General features: G+C 39.7%; 1 protein-coding gene across 1 annotated transcript in view; it reads right to left on the bottom strand.

The window, feature by feature from the left end:
• The window catches only part of zfpm1 (zinc finger protein, FOG family member 1), a 102955-nt gene that overhangs the window by 41689 nt on the left and 44114 nt on the right, over nucleotides 1-17152 (bottom strand). Inside the window, exon 3 of the mRNA XM_061036405.1 lies at nucleotides 11045-11182. Coding sequence (XP_060892388.1) covers nucleotides 11045-11182 — 138 coding nt within the window. The remainder of the gene's footprint in view (nucleotides 1-11044; nucleotides 11183-17152) is intronic.

Raw genomic sequence — 17152 nt, 5'->3', positions numbered from 1 at the left:
AAGTGATATAGAGAACCAAATACTGAATATTTTTACTGTTGGAATTTGTTTTGCTTTTTGCACCTTAACACTTGATTATGTTAAATTATTGGTAATATACAGTCGTCCCAACACGTGATACAATTACAGAATGGCTGCCAGCCGAGACTTAAGAGCTGTACATGTGTGACTTACTCTCATGTCTGACGGCTGGTGCCACTTACTACTTCCATGTTTTAATTTTAAAAAGTGCGGTCTACACAGATTTCCCAAGCACTCCTGACTCCTGTTGCTACTTCATGAGTCTTCACCTTTGCGCTTATGATAAGAATGAGGGTTGTGAGCGGAAGTTAGTTGGCCAAAGAAGAATTTGATAACAAGAAAAAGGATAAGAAGATATATATCAATACTCACATAATGGTTGAATCGTTTCCTCCTCATTATCGGTATCGGCCCTAGTTTAGATGACTACAGTAAACCGGTATGATGGCAGAGTGTCATTTACTGGGAGTTGGAGAATTGTATTTGATGTGCTTGGGTTTTACAAAAAGATTTGTGACAACATTTCAAACAGATACAGATCCTAACAGTCCAACATGCCTTCATGCTGACCCAAAACTTTTTCTGATTGTGTTCATGGGTGGAAAAAAAAGAAGAAGCTTCCACTGAGTTCCTTTTAAACTGCAAACTTCATTCTGAGGTATCTCACTGACAAGACAAGCCCTGTGGACACATGACAACCAATCACATCCCAAAGCATTTTGATTGGCAGGTGGAATTGACAGGCTGCTTGCAGGGACACCCCCCTCCTGAGAGACAGGGGAGTCTGCTGGCTGCAGATATGGAGGTAGACAGAGAGTGAGAATACAGTATGTCTCAGAGAGAGAGAGAGAGAGAGATGAAAGGATGAAGGTCAGCTCTGCGCTGAAGGAGATCACAGCTGATTTGTGACAACATGCTGTAAAGTCCACCTGAAAAATGAGGGACCACGTGACAAATATGATGTAGTAGTTACAAGCTGCTAGAAACTCTCGTCCAATTGAAACTCTGAACTTGTCTCCTGTTGGTAACATTTCCCTCCTTTACCTAAACATCTCAAACCCTTCACACTCCTCAGTCCCTCTGCTATTGCTTTGTGCTTGAACGTCAGAAGCAGCAAGAAGCAAATGCTATCAAACTTTCATCACCTTAAGTTGTTTATGGTAGGAGTTGTACTTTAAAGTTATAGTCCCATTGTGTGCAGGTGCAAGAGTCTGAATGTCTGATGGTAAGGTATGTACACTAGAACACATCAAACGACCACTTGGCTCTCATTATACACATTTTTTTTCTTGAATAATTGTTTTTTATTCCCAGCATTGTGCAGCCCAGAACGTACTCATACACGGAGCCTGAGCCACTCATGAAAGAGAACGTGAGTCACTCTAAAGACAGTGAACGACTGCTCTGATTTACTGAGAGCTACCAAGCTATGTGTGCCGAAGACAGATATGTCGCACCCGACATGGAGCAGACATTGCCCCAACCAACGTAAAAAACATTTTTATCGGACATCTGAAACAATAGGGGAAACTAGAAAGAATAGGAGGGATAGCAGTCTGGATGAGAGCTTCTTTCAGTACTGTACACTTAAACCACTCGTACCTCAGGTTTCATGCTGCTGTCAATTTGGAATTTTTCTCAATATCAAATCAAGACATGCCCACAAAAAACAAAAGAGTAAAGTCAATTCTCCAACCACTTATGCTTCCCAACACACAGTTCTGTTAGCTAGGAAGTTCTCGGAGGGACAAAAGCTCCATTTGAGGTGCAGGCAGTGTTTCAATCGGCCTGCGGTAAGTGTGACTTTTGATAGTATCTACTGGAGTTTGTTTCTAGTCAGATTAATCAAGTGAATTTGCATTTGTAGTTTTTAAACATCATGTTTTTTTTTCCTTTTCCTGTCACAAAGTCATGTCCACAGCCAAGCCAGGGACTCTGTGACACAGTATCTGAACTAAACGTTTCCCTCACTCAGAGTGATAATGCTAGATGACGATTTGATGAAGCTTAACATCTGGTAAGAAGATTTATTGTTTGCCATGTTGTCATACTGTAGTTTGGTGTCCTGTATTGGCATGTTGCATTTGCTAGTTAGCTTTTAAAACAAATCATGTCTGAGGCGGACGGGAAAACATTCTGCTCTTTATGCTTTTAGCAATAATGCAAAAGTGGACAACATGAAATTGATGTTGACCAAAACAATGACCAACAAAGTTGTTCAAATTGGGGATCAACTGGGGACAGAGAATGTGCATTACACTTTTTCATAGGGGCTCGCTTCTTGGTAACAGATGTTTCTAGAGAAATTGTGATCCATCAAGATATCATATACTGGTCCAAAGGAGTGTCGACGAAAGAGAAATTAACAAGAAGCAACACCCCAAAGATAGCTAAACAATTTGTATTTGGTAACATTAGGTTACTGTATTTGTTTTCACATATGACCAGTATAACCTCTGCTTTAAATTTAAAACTACAGTATATTTAAGAGGAAAAAATGTCTTAACAAAACCCAGACCTGCTTTACTGTAAGTACCTCAGCCCACAGAGCCAACAGGATGGCGAGACTGTCATTTCTTCTGATTATATCTCTCTCATCCGTCTATCTCTTAAACCTAACCCACTTCCCACTCCTTCACCTCTAATTTCACTATCTGATTTGCACCTCTCCCCCCTCATCTCCCGCTCTCATTGATCCTTAAACCTTCACCCCTCTCTCACCCTTCATTAGTTATCGCTGCAATCCAAACTCAATATTGTACTTTTTTTTTATTCCAAACCACTTTTTCTTGCTCTTCCTCCCTCTCTCACCTTCTTCTCACCTGTCCCTTTATTGTCTCTTTTCCTCCCTAATGCCGTTCTCTCTCTCCTCCTTAAGTCCTCTCTCACCCGTCATCCCTCTATCCAAAGTTCACCCCCTTTAGCCTTGACTGGTCTGGAGATGAGATCTTGCCTCAACACTGGGAGTTAACCGTCTATGCTCCTGGTTTACCAGATAACAGATAACACACAGAGAAAAGCAGCGCACACAGATACTGTTGATTTCACACTGTGCCTGTGTCAGAGACATACAGACTTTATCAAAGTGAAATACGATCTTATATACTGTTTAAGGTTGGGTTAAAATCCAAAGTTGCTCAGTTTTGTTTAATATTAGCTCTCGTCTTTGGTGCTGAAACATGATAATACAGTGTAAGAGAAGCTGATCAAAACATTCTATATGCAGTTACTAAAAGAGTTGCCAAAGATAAACATTTAAAAACAGAAATTGAAACTATGATGTACGGAAACCCTGAAAGGCCAACAAGAAAAAACATCTGAGGATCTAAGACTTAAAAAGTCGTCCTGTCTTTGTTTGTAAGTAATAAGTAATGAATAGTATCTTGAAAGTTTTTTTATTTTTCAAAAAGAGATGGAACCGATCCAATCTTATATCGGTATCAGGTCCGATATTGAAGTAATTCACGAATCGGATATCTGACTGACGGTATCCATGTAACTGACTCAAGAAAGATTGTTGGGCACTTTAAACATTCTCAGCTCGTACAGTCTCTCTTTGAAGACGTTCAGACTGAACTGTGAGTGCCCATAATCGTCTCCATGACAACGTTCATACGAGATGAAACAGCTCCTTCTATAGGATCACTGTACAACTCTTACACTTCAGTTCAAAACATTTAATTTGAATACCTTACTATTGTTGCTGCTTCCTGTTTGTATGCAAAGCCAGCACAACGAAGGGTTTACTGCAGCTTGGTGTAGTGTTACACATACTACCAACAACAACAATAACACTGTTAGTTATGATGTTAAAATATCAGAGTTGGATTAAAAAAAGTGGATCGGTGCATCTCTACTTTCAAACACAAAGTTTTAAATATATATATAATTTATTATATTCTGGAGGGTCTCTGTGCTTGTTGTTGTTATTCTCCTTTTGGTCACTAGGGGCTTGTACTAACACTAAACGGCATTACAGTCATTGAAAAAAATATGAAAGTTATAATTTTGCCATGCAGCGTCACCACAGGACAGCGACTGTAAATTGTGTTTCAGCAGGTTATTCAACATTAACGATCATTCTATAGCTATAAAATCTGGTTGTAATAACGATTGTTTTAAATCCTTACCGTCAAAAAGAACTACAAACAATTATAGTCAGAGAAAATGTAGCCACCTTACACTTAGAGTTCCTGCAGAAACAGATTTTTATTTTAATAGAATTGCTTTGTGATGGTGGGGCACTTTGGCCTCTTGTGGCGGATATGAGTATTACAACTACAAACACTATGAGAAATGTGGCCAATTAGTTGTTTACCTGTTTTCACAAAATAAATAAATAACCTGTTTTTCCCAGATAATTCAGAGAGTTTATGCTGGCAAAGAACTGTATTTACCCATGCAAACATTAAGAATCAGACATAGAAAACCTGCAGCGGTGCAGAAAACCGGAAGCTTTTCCACAAACACCTTATCCTTCAGGTGTTACATTCAGCTAGCCATGACTAGATGGATCAAACTGGGAACGACAGGTTTTATCACACATGCAGAGTGATGAGGGGGCATCTTGTGCAGCCCGTTTTGCTTGCAGTGGGGGGAAAGTTGCGATGAACGGTATGCAAATGTGACACCACCAACATCCCCCTCTCCACGACCAAAATAAATGAGACTCTCGGCTGTGATAATATGCACATAGTGCGCCTTCATGCTCCATTATAATTAACTGCTATGCGATAACCCCACACCCACCACACACGCACACCCACCACACACGCACACACCCACCACACACACACACACACACACACACACACATTGTGCCTGGTAAATAATAATAATGGTTATTTCGCCTGCCATAATAATTCTTTATTTGAGGTAATTTAAGTAACTCTGCTGCGGGGAGGATAAGGAGCGAGGAATGCTGGGTAAGCAGGAAAACACTCGCCTCACTTGACTGGCTCACTGCGGACCGAGGAGAGAACAAGGTGTCAAAGTTTTCTGATTGGATGCCACCTTCTTTCCATTCACGTTACACCTAAAGGCTTAAAGGAGAAAGGAGGATTCTGGTGATTCTCCCATGTGGTAGTAATCACTTGTTATGTCCCTTCACTATTAATGCACCTTTTACAGTGTTTCTGCTGCTGCTGAGGAGCGTGAACACTTTTTGAGAAATTAAAGTTGAATGATAAAAGTAAATAGAAAACGTAAACAAGAGGGCAAGAATTAACATCTAGATAAGAATAAGAAGCTTGATGCATCAAAAAGTGATAAAATAAACTAATATTTGTTAAATACTGCAAGTGGACGAACTAATAGTGTGTTGAGTTATTGATAAATTGTCGGAAAAATTATCTTTTGAAAATGACAAAAAAATTCAATTGTGCCTCTTTCTTAATTGTTATATTGAATTTTTTTTTGATTTTGTTCATAGTAAGAGTTGTTTATTTTGAAAATCAAGTAATTTGGTTCTTGTATTTGTTGATTGCTTTAATAGTTTTTATTTTATTTTAATACTACTGAGGAAGCAGATTAGTGTGTAAAGCTCTATAAGTCAAAGACTAATTTCTTCATGGGGACAATAAAGTGTATCGTATGGTATCGTATCAAACAGTATTGTATCGTATCAAAATGTTAAACTTGCATATGAGGTTTTGAAAGTCTACGTTGGTCTTTTCTTACTATTTTCACACATTTTACAGAACAAATAATCAGTCAAACAATCATTAGAATAAAATAGTTCTGTTCACCTTGTTATACTGCAAAGACAACCCCAAAGACCATGACGTCATTTTAAGCTTGTCTTTGGTTCAGGTTTTCCCTGAACCTACAGAACGCTTGAAATGATTTTCCATTAAAGATGTATTAATAATATAAAAACTTCAGTTTATTTCCACTGGCTAAAGGATTGAATAATTGACTAAATATGAGCAGACGTCTACACAGTCTTTTAGGCTGAACTCAGCACTATGGTGGATCTATGACAGCTTGTGTAACAGGAGGAGAAAACAAATATGAACATAGCACACATTTTTTAGAAGCAACCTAGGATGATGTCATTTGTCCTGTCATAATGCTCGCCAAATGAGAAAACTGTCTCACACTCTATTTCCCCAGTCAATCTAAACAAACTGAACCTTTTTTTGGAAGTCCACTCGTCTAGTACATCTGAAGGTGATTCTTCTTCTTTAAAAAAAAAAACTAATACAAAGGAAGAAATATGTGGATGTTTCATTTACTTTGTCCTGGATATGTAACACTTTGACCATTTAATGACAATGGATTTCTTCACATTCATACAGGAAGCAGGGAATGTGTGGGGGACCAGCAGCCAGCGAATGACAGGGGATTACTGTGACACTCATTTGCATATCAAGAATTTTAAGCAGCGAGGGAGAAAATATCGAACCCTCCAGCCTGCAAGGTCATTCAAAAGATAGTTCCTCTTTTTTTTTTTTCTTCTCTTCATAATTTATTTTGCATATCATGCAGTACGGACACACTGTAGATTAAAAAGGCGGCTTTAGCATATCATGCCATCCCTGATAGGAAGCACCTAGACTTCTCCTAGACACCATGCCACCAACCATCTCACACACAAGAACGCACACACCCACATACACATATACACACACGCTTTGATTGTTTTTAGACAATCTACAAACTGGAGAAAAAGTGAAAATTGCTGAAGCCTCTAATCCATTCTAAGTTTATCACTCCTTTAATGCTGATTTATTTTTTTGTATCAATAGAAGCAACAAAGACGATGTTTGATAGCTGCTGTCGGTAAAAAATTTAGAAAAAAAACCACAAAAAATGTGTCTTTACTTTCATCTGCGACTCAGGAATGTTCTCAGATTAACACATAAACAAGTCATTACACAGTGAGGAGACAGTGTCAAATAAGTGGATTGAAAAATGCCGTGTCTGGTAATGAACTGTATTATCTTGAAGCAGAGAGGATAAAATAAAAATGTTCTGTTGTTGTTTTCTCTATTTTATGTTTATATCAGTCCTTCTGGACTGACTTGAGCAATTTATTTGCATATATGTGAAGATTATCATCACAAGGTTGGGAAACAAACTCTGCAGAAAAGAGAAATGAACATTTTTATATCTAGGAATGAATGTCTTTTAAACTAGTATATCAGATTTGTTCAATGTTAATACTATCCAAAGAAGATTTTAAGTTAGAAATTTTCACTTTCATTTACAATAAAATATAATCTAGAATATTTAGTTTGGGACCTGTTTCTTTTCCCACTGAAGCCTATAAATAAGGATTTGAGCCGTGCATTGCTGTAATCGTGAATAGACTTGAGCTTGTATAGTGCTTTTCTAGTCTTCTGACTACTCAAAGTGCTTTAACACCACAGGTCAAACCTACCCATTCACACACTGATGGAAGAGGCTGCTGTGTAAAGTAACCATCAGAAGTAACTAATCCCATTCACACAGATGCATACGCCACCAAGCAGCGGGATTAATTTGGGTGTCAAAGTGTCTTGCCCAAGGACACATCGGACATGTGGCTGCAGGAGCTGGGGATCGAACCCTCGACCTTCTGGTTGAGAGACGACCGAGTCTAACAACTGAGCAACAGCCGCCCTGTGAGGAGGTATGACCAGGATAGAGCAACATTATAGCTGTAAACAAGGTGTAGATAAAGGCTGAAATACAAACATTACGACAAATGAATATTGCTAAATAGTGGGAAAATGAAAAAAGACTATATGATATAAAGTAACTCGAAAACAAGTTGACAAAATGTAATGAAATGAAATGATGGAATAAAGGAGCACCTGTGACAAAAAGGTAACCTCCGAGGTCTGATGGTACCCCATTAGATTAGCTTCAATCATTTCATTGATCCAGTTATGTTCGAATGAGAGCTCGTCAGCAGCGCATTGTCACATTCAGAGCCGGTTCATGTTTTACTATAATTTCATCATCTAAATTACTTTAAACATTATTTTCTGCTAATCAACTGAAAGCTTAAGCAAGTAGTCGTTTCAACACCAGTGGTTAGAGGAAAAGTGATGACTGATCTTTCAAAATGAGAAGGATAGATGTTCTGAGTGTGAGCTATTTTTTTTACACTCTTTCCAAAAATCAAATAAAAAAATAGGAAAACACTGGAAATGCTGAGTGTAAAATAATAAAAAAACACATAAACAGCATGTGCTCAAACTAAAGTAGTTGTTATGAAGAGAAGTTGTATTTCCACTACTACAGTACACTTCTTTTTAACATCTTGAGTTTGAATTTTTCACAATCTAAACCTTAACAGTTCACATCTAATTCCAGCTGACCAAACTCCTGTAATGACATTTAGAATTTTAAAAATATTGCAATTATTTTCAATGTATTTTGTTTTTGTATTTAAAATACAAGTCTTATGATCTTTACCTTCCTTTTATTTTCAAGTCTTCGCCTGTTGTATCAAAGGTGCTCTGACGTGACCGCTACTGTTGGCACGACTGGTATTAAAGCCAAACACCATGGGATTAAAAGGCGAGAAACTTGTAGTCCCATGGAGGAGCAGAAGTGTCTAAAAGGCAACAACAGTGAGAAACGTGTGGAATGCCAACACTCCCAGAGGAGATAACGCCCTGTTTACCTCTATCACAGCTAATACACACTTTTCCCCTCATCTGTTTATGGGAAAAATGCGTCTGATATATGATGAATATTTGGTGTGAACATTAGCAAGAAGAAGAACATGAGGAAGAAGAAACAACAGAAGGAGGAAGAAAAAGAGGAAGAGACGAACGCCTTTAGGGGGCGAACGATGGATGGGGAGGAGGGGGCTGTTAGTTGGGTTGTTAGTGGTGATGGAGAGACCAGAAGAGGAGAAGGTGGATGGATGGAGGGAGAGAGGGGAGGTGGAGGAGGTGGTGGAGGGGGGGCTTGACGATAAGAGAAAAATTCAGACCGGTCAAAGTTTCCTTTTTGCCAATCGTGCTCCTGATAAAGACAGCGCCTGCTCCGGAGCTGATAGAGGGGCTATCTCCCTCCCTTACTCTCTCCCCCCACCGCCTCCTCCTCCTCCATCCTTCTGCCTCGCTCACCCAGCAGTTAGTTTGTGAGGAGGAGAGGAAGGAAGGGAGAAAAAAAACCAGGGGCCCTATCAGTGCAGCATCATGGTGCTACCATCAACCAGCCACCGCGCAGCAATTAATATCGCTCCAATTACTGTTAAAGGGACGAGGCTGGGACAGGACGATAATGAACACATCCTCTCTCCCCACCAGAGGAATTAAAACACACGCGCACACACACACGCACACGCAAACACCCCTAAACACAAACACAGTCGACACAGCGTACACACAGACGTACATAAAACGTGTGCGGCTTGAAAAGGAAATAATGTGAGATAGTGCAGTAATCTTCTTGCATTGTTTAACTCATTGAAGACAACAGACAGAGAGAAATAAATAACCAAACAAACCTCGATAAGAGAGGAAATAAATAATAAAATTATGGCGATTTACTTGTTATCTCCTCTTAGCTGCGGATGTGTGTCTGTGTGTGTGTGTTTTTTGTTACGTCTTGAATAAATTTTCCTCCGGCCTGTCACTTTCACATCTCATGTTTAGAGGAAACAGAAGGACAACACAACGGACCCTGAAGAGACAACACAGAGGAACAACTCCAGCACAAAGACACAAAGACACACAACGCACACACTAAGAGCTGCTTAGACTTAGACTCTCTCTCGAGAGAGAGCATATTCAGAGCTGAAATTATAGTATGCAGGTAATCTTGAATCCCTTGTAGTCCTTTCTGAAGCTATTCACAGACTTTCAAGAACAAGAATCAGAGACTTACTAAGGACTGTGGTGCTGATTGGGGGGGTAGCAGGTCTAACTTTCATGCAGGAGTCATATTTAAACAATTAAATTATTTCTAACCCTCAGAATGTTCTGTCTTAAGTTAAAAATGTGATAACTGAAAAGTGTGTAAACACGTGTGTTTATAGAGAGATATATCGACTGCTCTCATTTGAAAAGCAGTCTACCCTCCTCTCCTTGTCAAGAGTCTTAAGTAATATTCTTACCATGTTTCACCAACTGAAATATGTAAATATAAATGTGCAAAACTGAGTCAAAAATGTTCACACAAAAAAAAAAGTGATAATTTAGAGTCAAAATAACACAGCAGCCTCCTCGGCCTTACCTTCAGTCTAATATCTACCATAGGAGACTTTAACTTCGGTTAAAGTTGAAGTTAAATGATTGGTTGATTGTGGGGCGCCAGTAACCTTGTGGTTAGTGCGAGCGCCCTATGTGGAGAGGCTACAGTCCTCCAAGCGGACGGCCCTGGTTCGAATCCCACCTGTGGCTCCTTTCCTGCATGATTTCTGACTCTATCCACTGTCCTATTTAAATAAAGGTATAAAAAGCCCAACATAAACCTTGTGTTCAAGTTTGAGAAATAAAAGAAAATAGTGCAGTCGTGCCATAAGAGCTCATATCACCATGAGCATAACTGTACATTTGTTCTGGACACTCTATGACATGTTTCTTGGATGTACAACAGATATTTCTGTTATCAGGTCCATATAGACTCTCCGCACACATATATTGGTATCAGTTTGGTAGGTTTCTCCCATATGAGCACTTCTAAAACAGAACACAAAATGCAGAAAACAGAGCTTGAGGTCATTTAGAAGTAGTGTCATCTCATGTTTCTGTCCTGAAGAGTGGGTTAGGATAACATTGTTTATTCCTCTTAGCACTATCTGCAGCACATGTGGCAGAACATCACAGCTGAACAGACCGAGGCAAAACAACAAATTATGTTGAGTCAGCTTTAAGGTTGAACTTTAAAGAAGACTTTAAATTCATGCAACATTAGTGCATTACATATTTAGATTGGTTTCTTTTATTCAAGCTAAAAAAAATCACAGTATCTGCTATATCAGTATCTTTACATTGTTCCCTCTAAAACTCAGTACTGGTATCCACCTCAAACCTTTTCAGTTTGGCTTCATGTGAAGGACCTCTAAGAGTTTACTGACCTGGACCCCTCCAATGTGACACCTCCTCTTCTTCACCCCTTTCCTCTTCATCCTCCCCACCACTGTGCGTCGAATTTTGCTCCTCTCCGTCCTCATCTTCATCATCCGGGCCTCCTCGAGAGTCGTGAGTCCTTGGCTCTAGATAAATAATGATAATAGTCATGTTGAACACAGTGAAGCATGACTCCAGGCATTTTCATCACAAACTTTGGGACCGGCTTTAAAACATGTCATTGACTGAAACCAAGCTGCAAGCTGTGGGGCTGAAAAAAGAAGTCAACATTGAGGTTCTAGAACTGCAGTTTTTCACGTGGCCCCTTGAGGCAGGCTCTGAAAGCGAGTCCATCCCCATAGTCTGCATTGTTACAGTGCCCAACAATGTAACTACAAACATTGTGTTTGCTCTTTAAAGATAATCTGTCTATTAATGACATCTGTGCATGGTCAAATGTTTCCATAAATTACCGTTTTGAATTATATATTAAGGCTAAAAACTTTGCATAATTAATAACGAGGCCACTTTGATTGACAGGTAGGTGTTGTAGGCCGTCTGCTAGATGTTTCCTCAGCTCAAAAAAAGTCACTAAATTTGAGAATCGTGGCCGTGTTTGTGCTGAAGGTGCTCTGTGAAATGTTCGTGCAAATGTTGACCAGATAAGATTGCTCGCTGTGTTGCCTGCTGCGATTACAAAGGAGTCACAATTGTTGGTAGATTTTCTCCTAAGAAATAGGTGTCACAAAGTGAAGACAGGAGTTATATAACACGTGGGTGCACCCGCCCTTGATGTGGGTGCACAATGGCTTGTTTGCTACTTTTTTTAAAGTTAATATTTAACATCTCAGCTGTTGAATCTCATTCTGTGACAAAAATGGAATGAGCTATTAACCTAACAGGTCACTCTTAGCTTAAAAAACAAACACAAAAAAAATTAACAGTGATGGCCATGATGGCTAACTCCAGACTCCAACACAGCAGCTATTTGGTGAGGCCGAGGTGGAACCTCATATTTACAGTCTGTGATTGAAACCTGTGTGTGTGTCAAATGTGTGTATATGTGCCGGGTGTGTCTGGGCAGAAGCTGTTCCTGTCTGTAGATCAAAGGCAGCAGTGAAATGACTCCCTGAGCTTTGTAACACAACACCTCTCCATGCAGAGGTGGACCCTTTGATTGTCATCGCAACTCTGGTGAATCAAAGACTCATCAGAAACAACGTCTCTATCCTTCTTTCTTGATGGCTCCTTCCATCCTTCTGACCTCTACCAGTGTTTCATTCCCTCTTCCCTTCCAATCCTTCCCTAGCTTTCTCCTCACTGTGTCTCATTGTTCTCATCTTTCTCTTCCGTCCTATCGTTCCATCTCCTCCCCTTCATCCCCTCGGCCTGTCACCTTCAGCAGAGACTGAGGCTGCCTGTGTTCCTCTAATCAGCACTGATATCCCTGCCATTGATCAAGCTGATTACACAGCCTCCTGCTCGCTGATCAAAGAGATCAGTGTGTGGTTTTCTGCACGTGGCTGGACCTGTGTGTGTCTGTGTCTGTGTGTGTGTGTGTGTGTGTGTGTGTATGATGTGTTTATCCAGGGTGTATATTCAGAATGTGAACCCTGAACTTTGGCTGTGCAGCCGGTATCAGCCAGTTCATCACACTGCTGGCTCCCTCCCTATTAGCAGGACTCATGATTAGTTAGATTAGATTAATAGTTACATCACGGCACCTCTAGCTATCTAAACTGAAGATCACTCTCTTCTTGTTCTCTTGCATCATTATCAGGCCAAGGGTTAGGTTGACTCAAAAGCTGACTGCCAGGAAACAGTCCCCAAACCTTTCCCTATTAAGCTCACTAATACGTTTCTCTTCAACAGTTAGTATTGTTGTGCTACAGTAAAACTTTAAGTTTATTGGACAGGTAAAAAAAATTGCTGTTGAAGGGATTTCAATATCATACCTACCCCTTTTCACCTCAGTAACACATTGTTACTGAGATCATCTGATTTGAAAATAAGAACTAAGTTAATTTGTTTCCATACTTGTTACACATAACTAACGTCTAAGCTACATGAATAATCATTAGGACTGAAATGATGCAATCAGTATTCCTTTTAAGAAAATTATGGTCACACCTGGCTCCAAAAAGCGTAGCTGGCAATTGCAAAACCAGCTAAATCAATGGACGACTTATGCCAATCACATGAACACTGTCAACAACCAAAAGGGGCGTTTATCTTCAGCACCTGAATGGAAGGAAAAGAACGTAAACTTTAAACATGGAGGGAACCCAAGGAAGAGACTGCCGTCAGGGTGTCTCAACTGAAGGTGGAGTAATTGTTGGGTGCTCCGTTGCTGTAAGGAATCATTGTAAGTTTGGCTGCAGTCACTTCTGGTGCCAAAGGCAGTTTAAAGTAGTTTGGAGGAAGAGAATGCCACACAAACAGCCTGCTATACTAATAATGTTCATCTAGCAAACTGTGGCTAGCTTTGGCTCTTTCGACCGCATTCGTCGAATGACCATAAAAATATCAACAGGAAGCTAGTTTGTGTCTTTTCAATTTTGACCCTAACATGATTCACAGTTTTTGTAAAATCATCTACTAAATTTATTTTAAAAATCTAAAATATGGTAGGCATTGCATGTCTAGTGTTAAATGAAGTTTGGAATCCACTTCTGTTAAGTGTCTGTTGTTGTCAATTAAAAGTTTCAGTTCAGCTTTCTAAAAATGTCTAACAGCTGTGAGAACTTGTAGAGTTTAACTGACGTTGTATAAATATATTTTAAAAAGGTATTCATTTAACTCCTCACTTCTTCTGAGCTTTGTCAGAAACCCAGTCCTCCTCCTCATTCTAACTTTTGCCCTCTTTTGTACTTCCTTCCTCCTCCTTCCTGGCTCCCATTCTGAGCTCTCCCTCCCCTTCCCCAAATCCCACCCTGTCCTCAGCCACCACCCCGATAACACCTCCACTGTCTGCACAAAGCCTGTGTTTACCCTTGCATTCCCGCTCCGATAAACAGCGATAACAGCCGATCGATAGCAGCCATAAACGACCATGTGACGCCCTCACACTCGCACACTGTTATTAATGTAACAGTCGTGAGATTGCATCTGCATCGTCAAATAAATCAACACACACACACACTCTCACACACACACACACACACACACAAAGAGACACAAACATACACACATCATCCATCTTCACATCACGTCCACCTGTCCATGCAAGACTCATACATACTGTACACACACTAAAGCAAGCAGACCTTCACACACACACACACACACACACACACACACACACACACACACACACACACACACACACACACACACACACACACACACACACACACACACACACACACACACACACACACACACACACACACACACACACACACACACACACACACACACACACACACACACACACACACACACACACACACACCTCCCCCTGCCTAAACAGTGCCATTATTTTCAGCTATAAATCACATTGAATGGCACATTGATTTTATCCTGCAGGGGCTGGAGCGAGGGAGGGGAGCTGGAGACACAGTTATTGCGTTTAATATTATCAATATTATCTCCCATATCATCTCAGACAGGGAGGCAGGTATCAGGAGAAGTCGACAGACACTTTTCTGCCAACCAACCAACCCCTCGCTCCCTCTCTCCCACCCTCCCTCCACCCAATAGTGAGACAGTCTCCATCAATCTGATAAGCTGAACTTCCCCTGTCACACCTGCAGGGCAAAGTCACCCAACAATCTCGCCTCCTAACTTCTACAAACCTCTTTGGTTTTATGTCTTCTCATTCAAAACGTAAAAGTCTTTTCTGTCTTCCATACGAGCCGCCTAACAGTTTGGTTTCAGAATATTTACTCATGAAGTCTTTATGTTGGTGGCACCGCCCAAGCTAAAGGGAACTGAAACTAAATTCATGTTTGCAGCTTCAAGCCTTTGATCTAGTAAAACACAAAACAGCAACCTGTCAGTGTCTAGACTGCTCCACTTAAGCCTCATATTGAAAATGTATAAAAGTAGTGACAGGAAGAGGTCTTCTCCGGTCACAAATGGAATGTGAATAGGGGTAGGGCATGATTTATTCAGACATAAATAGAAAATTAAGCGGTGTGTTAAGAATAGACAATAGAACAAATAAGCATTTATGTTTAGATATCATCTATGTCTATATGACTCAAACTCTTAGAGCAATGTTCTCCAGCATATGGAGTCATAACTGTGCAATGATAAAAAAAAATGAGGTACACAAACCTCTTCACTTTACAAAGACATAATCTATGATGAGGAAGTGCTGTGCAAACTTTCATGAAGAGTAATAGGAATCTACAGACAAAAAAATCAGATATCTTCTCGTCAATCTCCGGAGAATATTAAAAAACAGGGATAAACTCTTTGAGTTTTAAGAAATTCATTTTTGGTGTCCCAAATCTAAGCTAGCACTGCTAAATAAAATGTAATAGTATTGAATTAAACTTTCTCACATTTAATTTATTAAAGCACATAAAGCATAATTAAATATATAATGATAGTGAAATCCTGATTAATCATGGTGCACATATTCTCTCTCAGAGGCTTTATTCAGTCCACCATCAGATTCTCTGTCCCATTTTTATTACAGCTGTGGCAATCAGTCCTGGCTGAAAAATACACCACCTGTGTTTATATATATATCTATATATATATATATATATATGTTGGACAAATATATAATGAGGTGTCTGTCAAGTAATATATTGAGGAAAATATGTTAAAAGTGTGTGAATTTAACTTTTAACTTCTCAATATGATGTGACAGTATCATCAAGTTTGGTCAGGGTCAACTGGAGTGCTAGACGGGGCTAATCAATTTTGCAAAAAAGAATATCAGATTTTTTTCACCCCACCAAAATAAAAATTAAATGTAAATGAGGATGCAGTATAGTAACGTACAGTGTGTCTGTTAGTTCTGCTCTGTCTTTCTCCTCTGGGACTTTACTGAGGCAGACATGAAGGAGTCAGGACATTTGGGAAACATGGTGGAGTATGGGAATAAAGTGTTATAGCCACCATGTTTGCCATAGAGCACAATCACTGTTATACCTACACAAACGATTCAAATATCTGTATTAATATCCTTATCTCGGCCAGCACTAAAGGCCTAAAATGTGGCCGAGGTCTAAAAATGTATAGCTGATGCCGACCATGAACTGTAACCAAACTTACTTGTGTACAGCTAGAACTCTTTATTATTTATCCATCTCCATTCTGTCCTGTCATCTTTCTTTATCTTAAAAGTTGATTGCTCCAACATCACAATTTCAGTTACAGCAGCAACATCTAGTAGTACCTGAAATAAGACATTTGTAAATAATCTGTTTATACAGACAGAACTATTTTTTATATTTTAGCATAGCATACAGACAGTCCACGGTTAATTATCCATCATGATGATACCAGAAGTGATTGCAACTTTATGCATCACACACACACTTTCCCATCACTGATCAGATTCTGATAAGAAAGAACAAGTTGTGGTCAACAAACTTCATTCTGATTGGTCCAAATTAGGGCAACAGGATCAGAGGTCATCAAAAGGTAACATATTGACTAATCAGCCTGAAGCGGATTTTATCTGGTTTCCTGTGATGGAGAAGTGTGATTTTCTTGCTATGAACAAGAACCTTAATTTTTCTGCAACTGTAGAGCAATACTGAAAAACATGTTGAAAAATTATTATATTACATGAGAGGAAGAGGGAAGTAGTTTTCCTCAATAAAGTTAAGTGTGTATGTGCGTATGGATCCATCGTATCAGCATTAATATACTGGCTCAGGTAGAGGAGGGGCTGTGATGGAGACAACAGAGTGCTCGGTCCTGTTACTAGTAGAATGTGTTTTTCTTGCTAAAGTTATCAGTGTGGTTATCAGCAGTGTATGTGTGTGTGTGTATGTGTGTGTGTGTGTGTGTGTGTGTGTGTGTGTGTCTTTCTCTCTCTTCCAGATGGTGGATAAGAGGCCTTGCCTTTATTAGCCAGCAGTGGCCCAGATAAAGACCTGGTATTGATCCCAGGTTGAAAGAGCAGGTTCGTCAAACATGGCTGATTTACA

Source organism: Labrus mixtus, chromosome 4, assembly GCF_963584025.1.
Source record: "Labrus mixtus chromosome 4, fLabMix1.1, whole genome shotgun sequence".
NCBI classification, from domain to species: Eukaryota; Metazoa; Chordata; class Actinopteri; order Labriformes; family Labridae; genus Labrus; species Labrus mixtus.
Note: the sequence above shows the minus strand (reverse complement) of the source record. Positions and strands in the feature narration are given on the sequence as shown.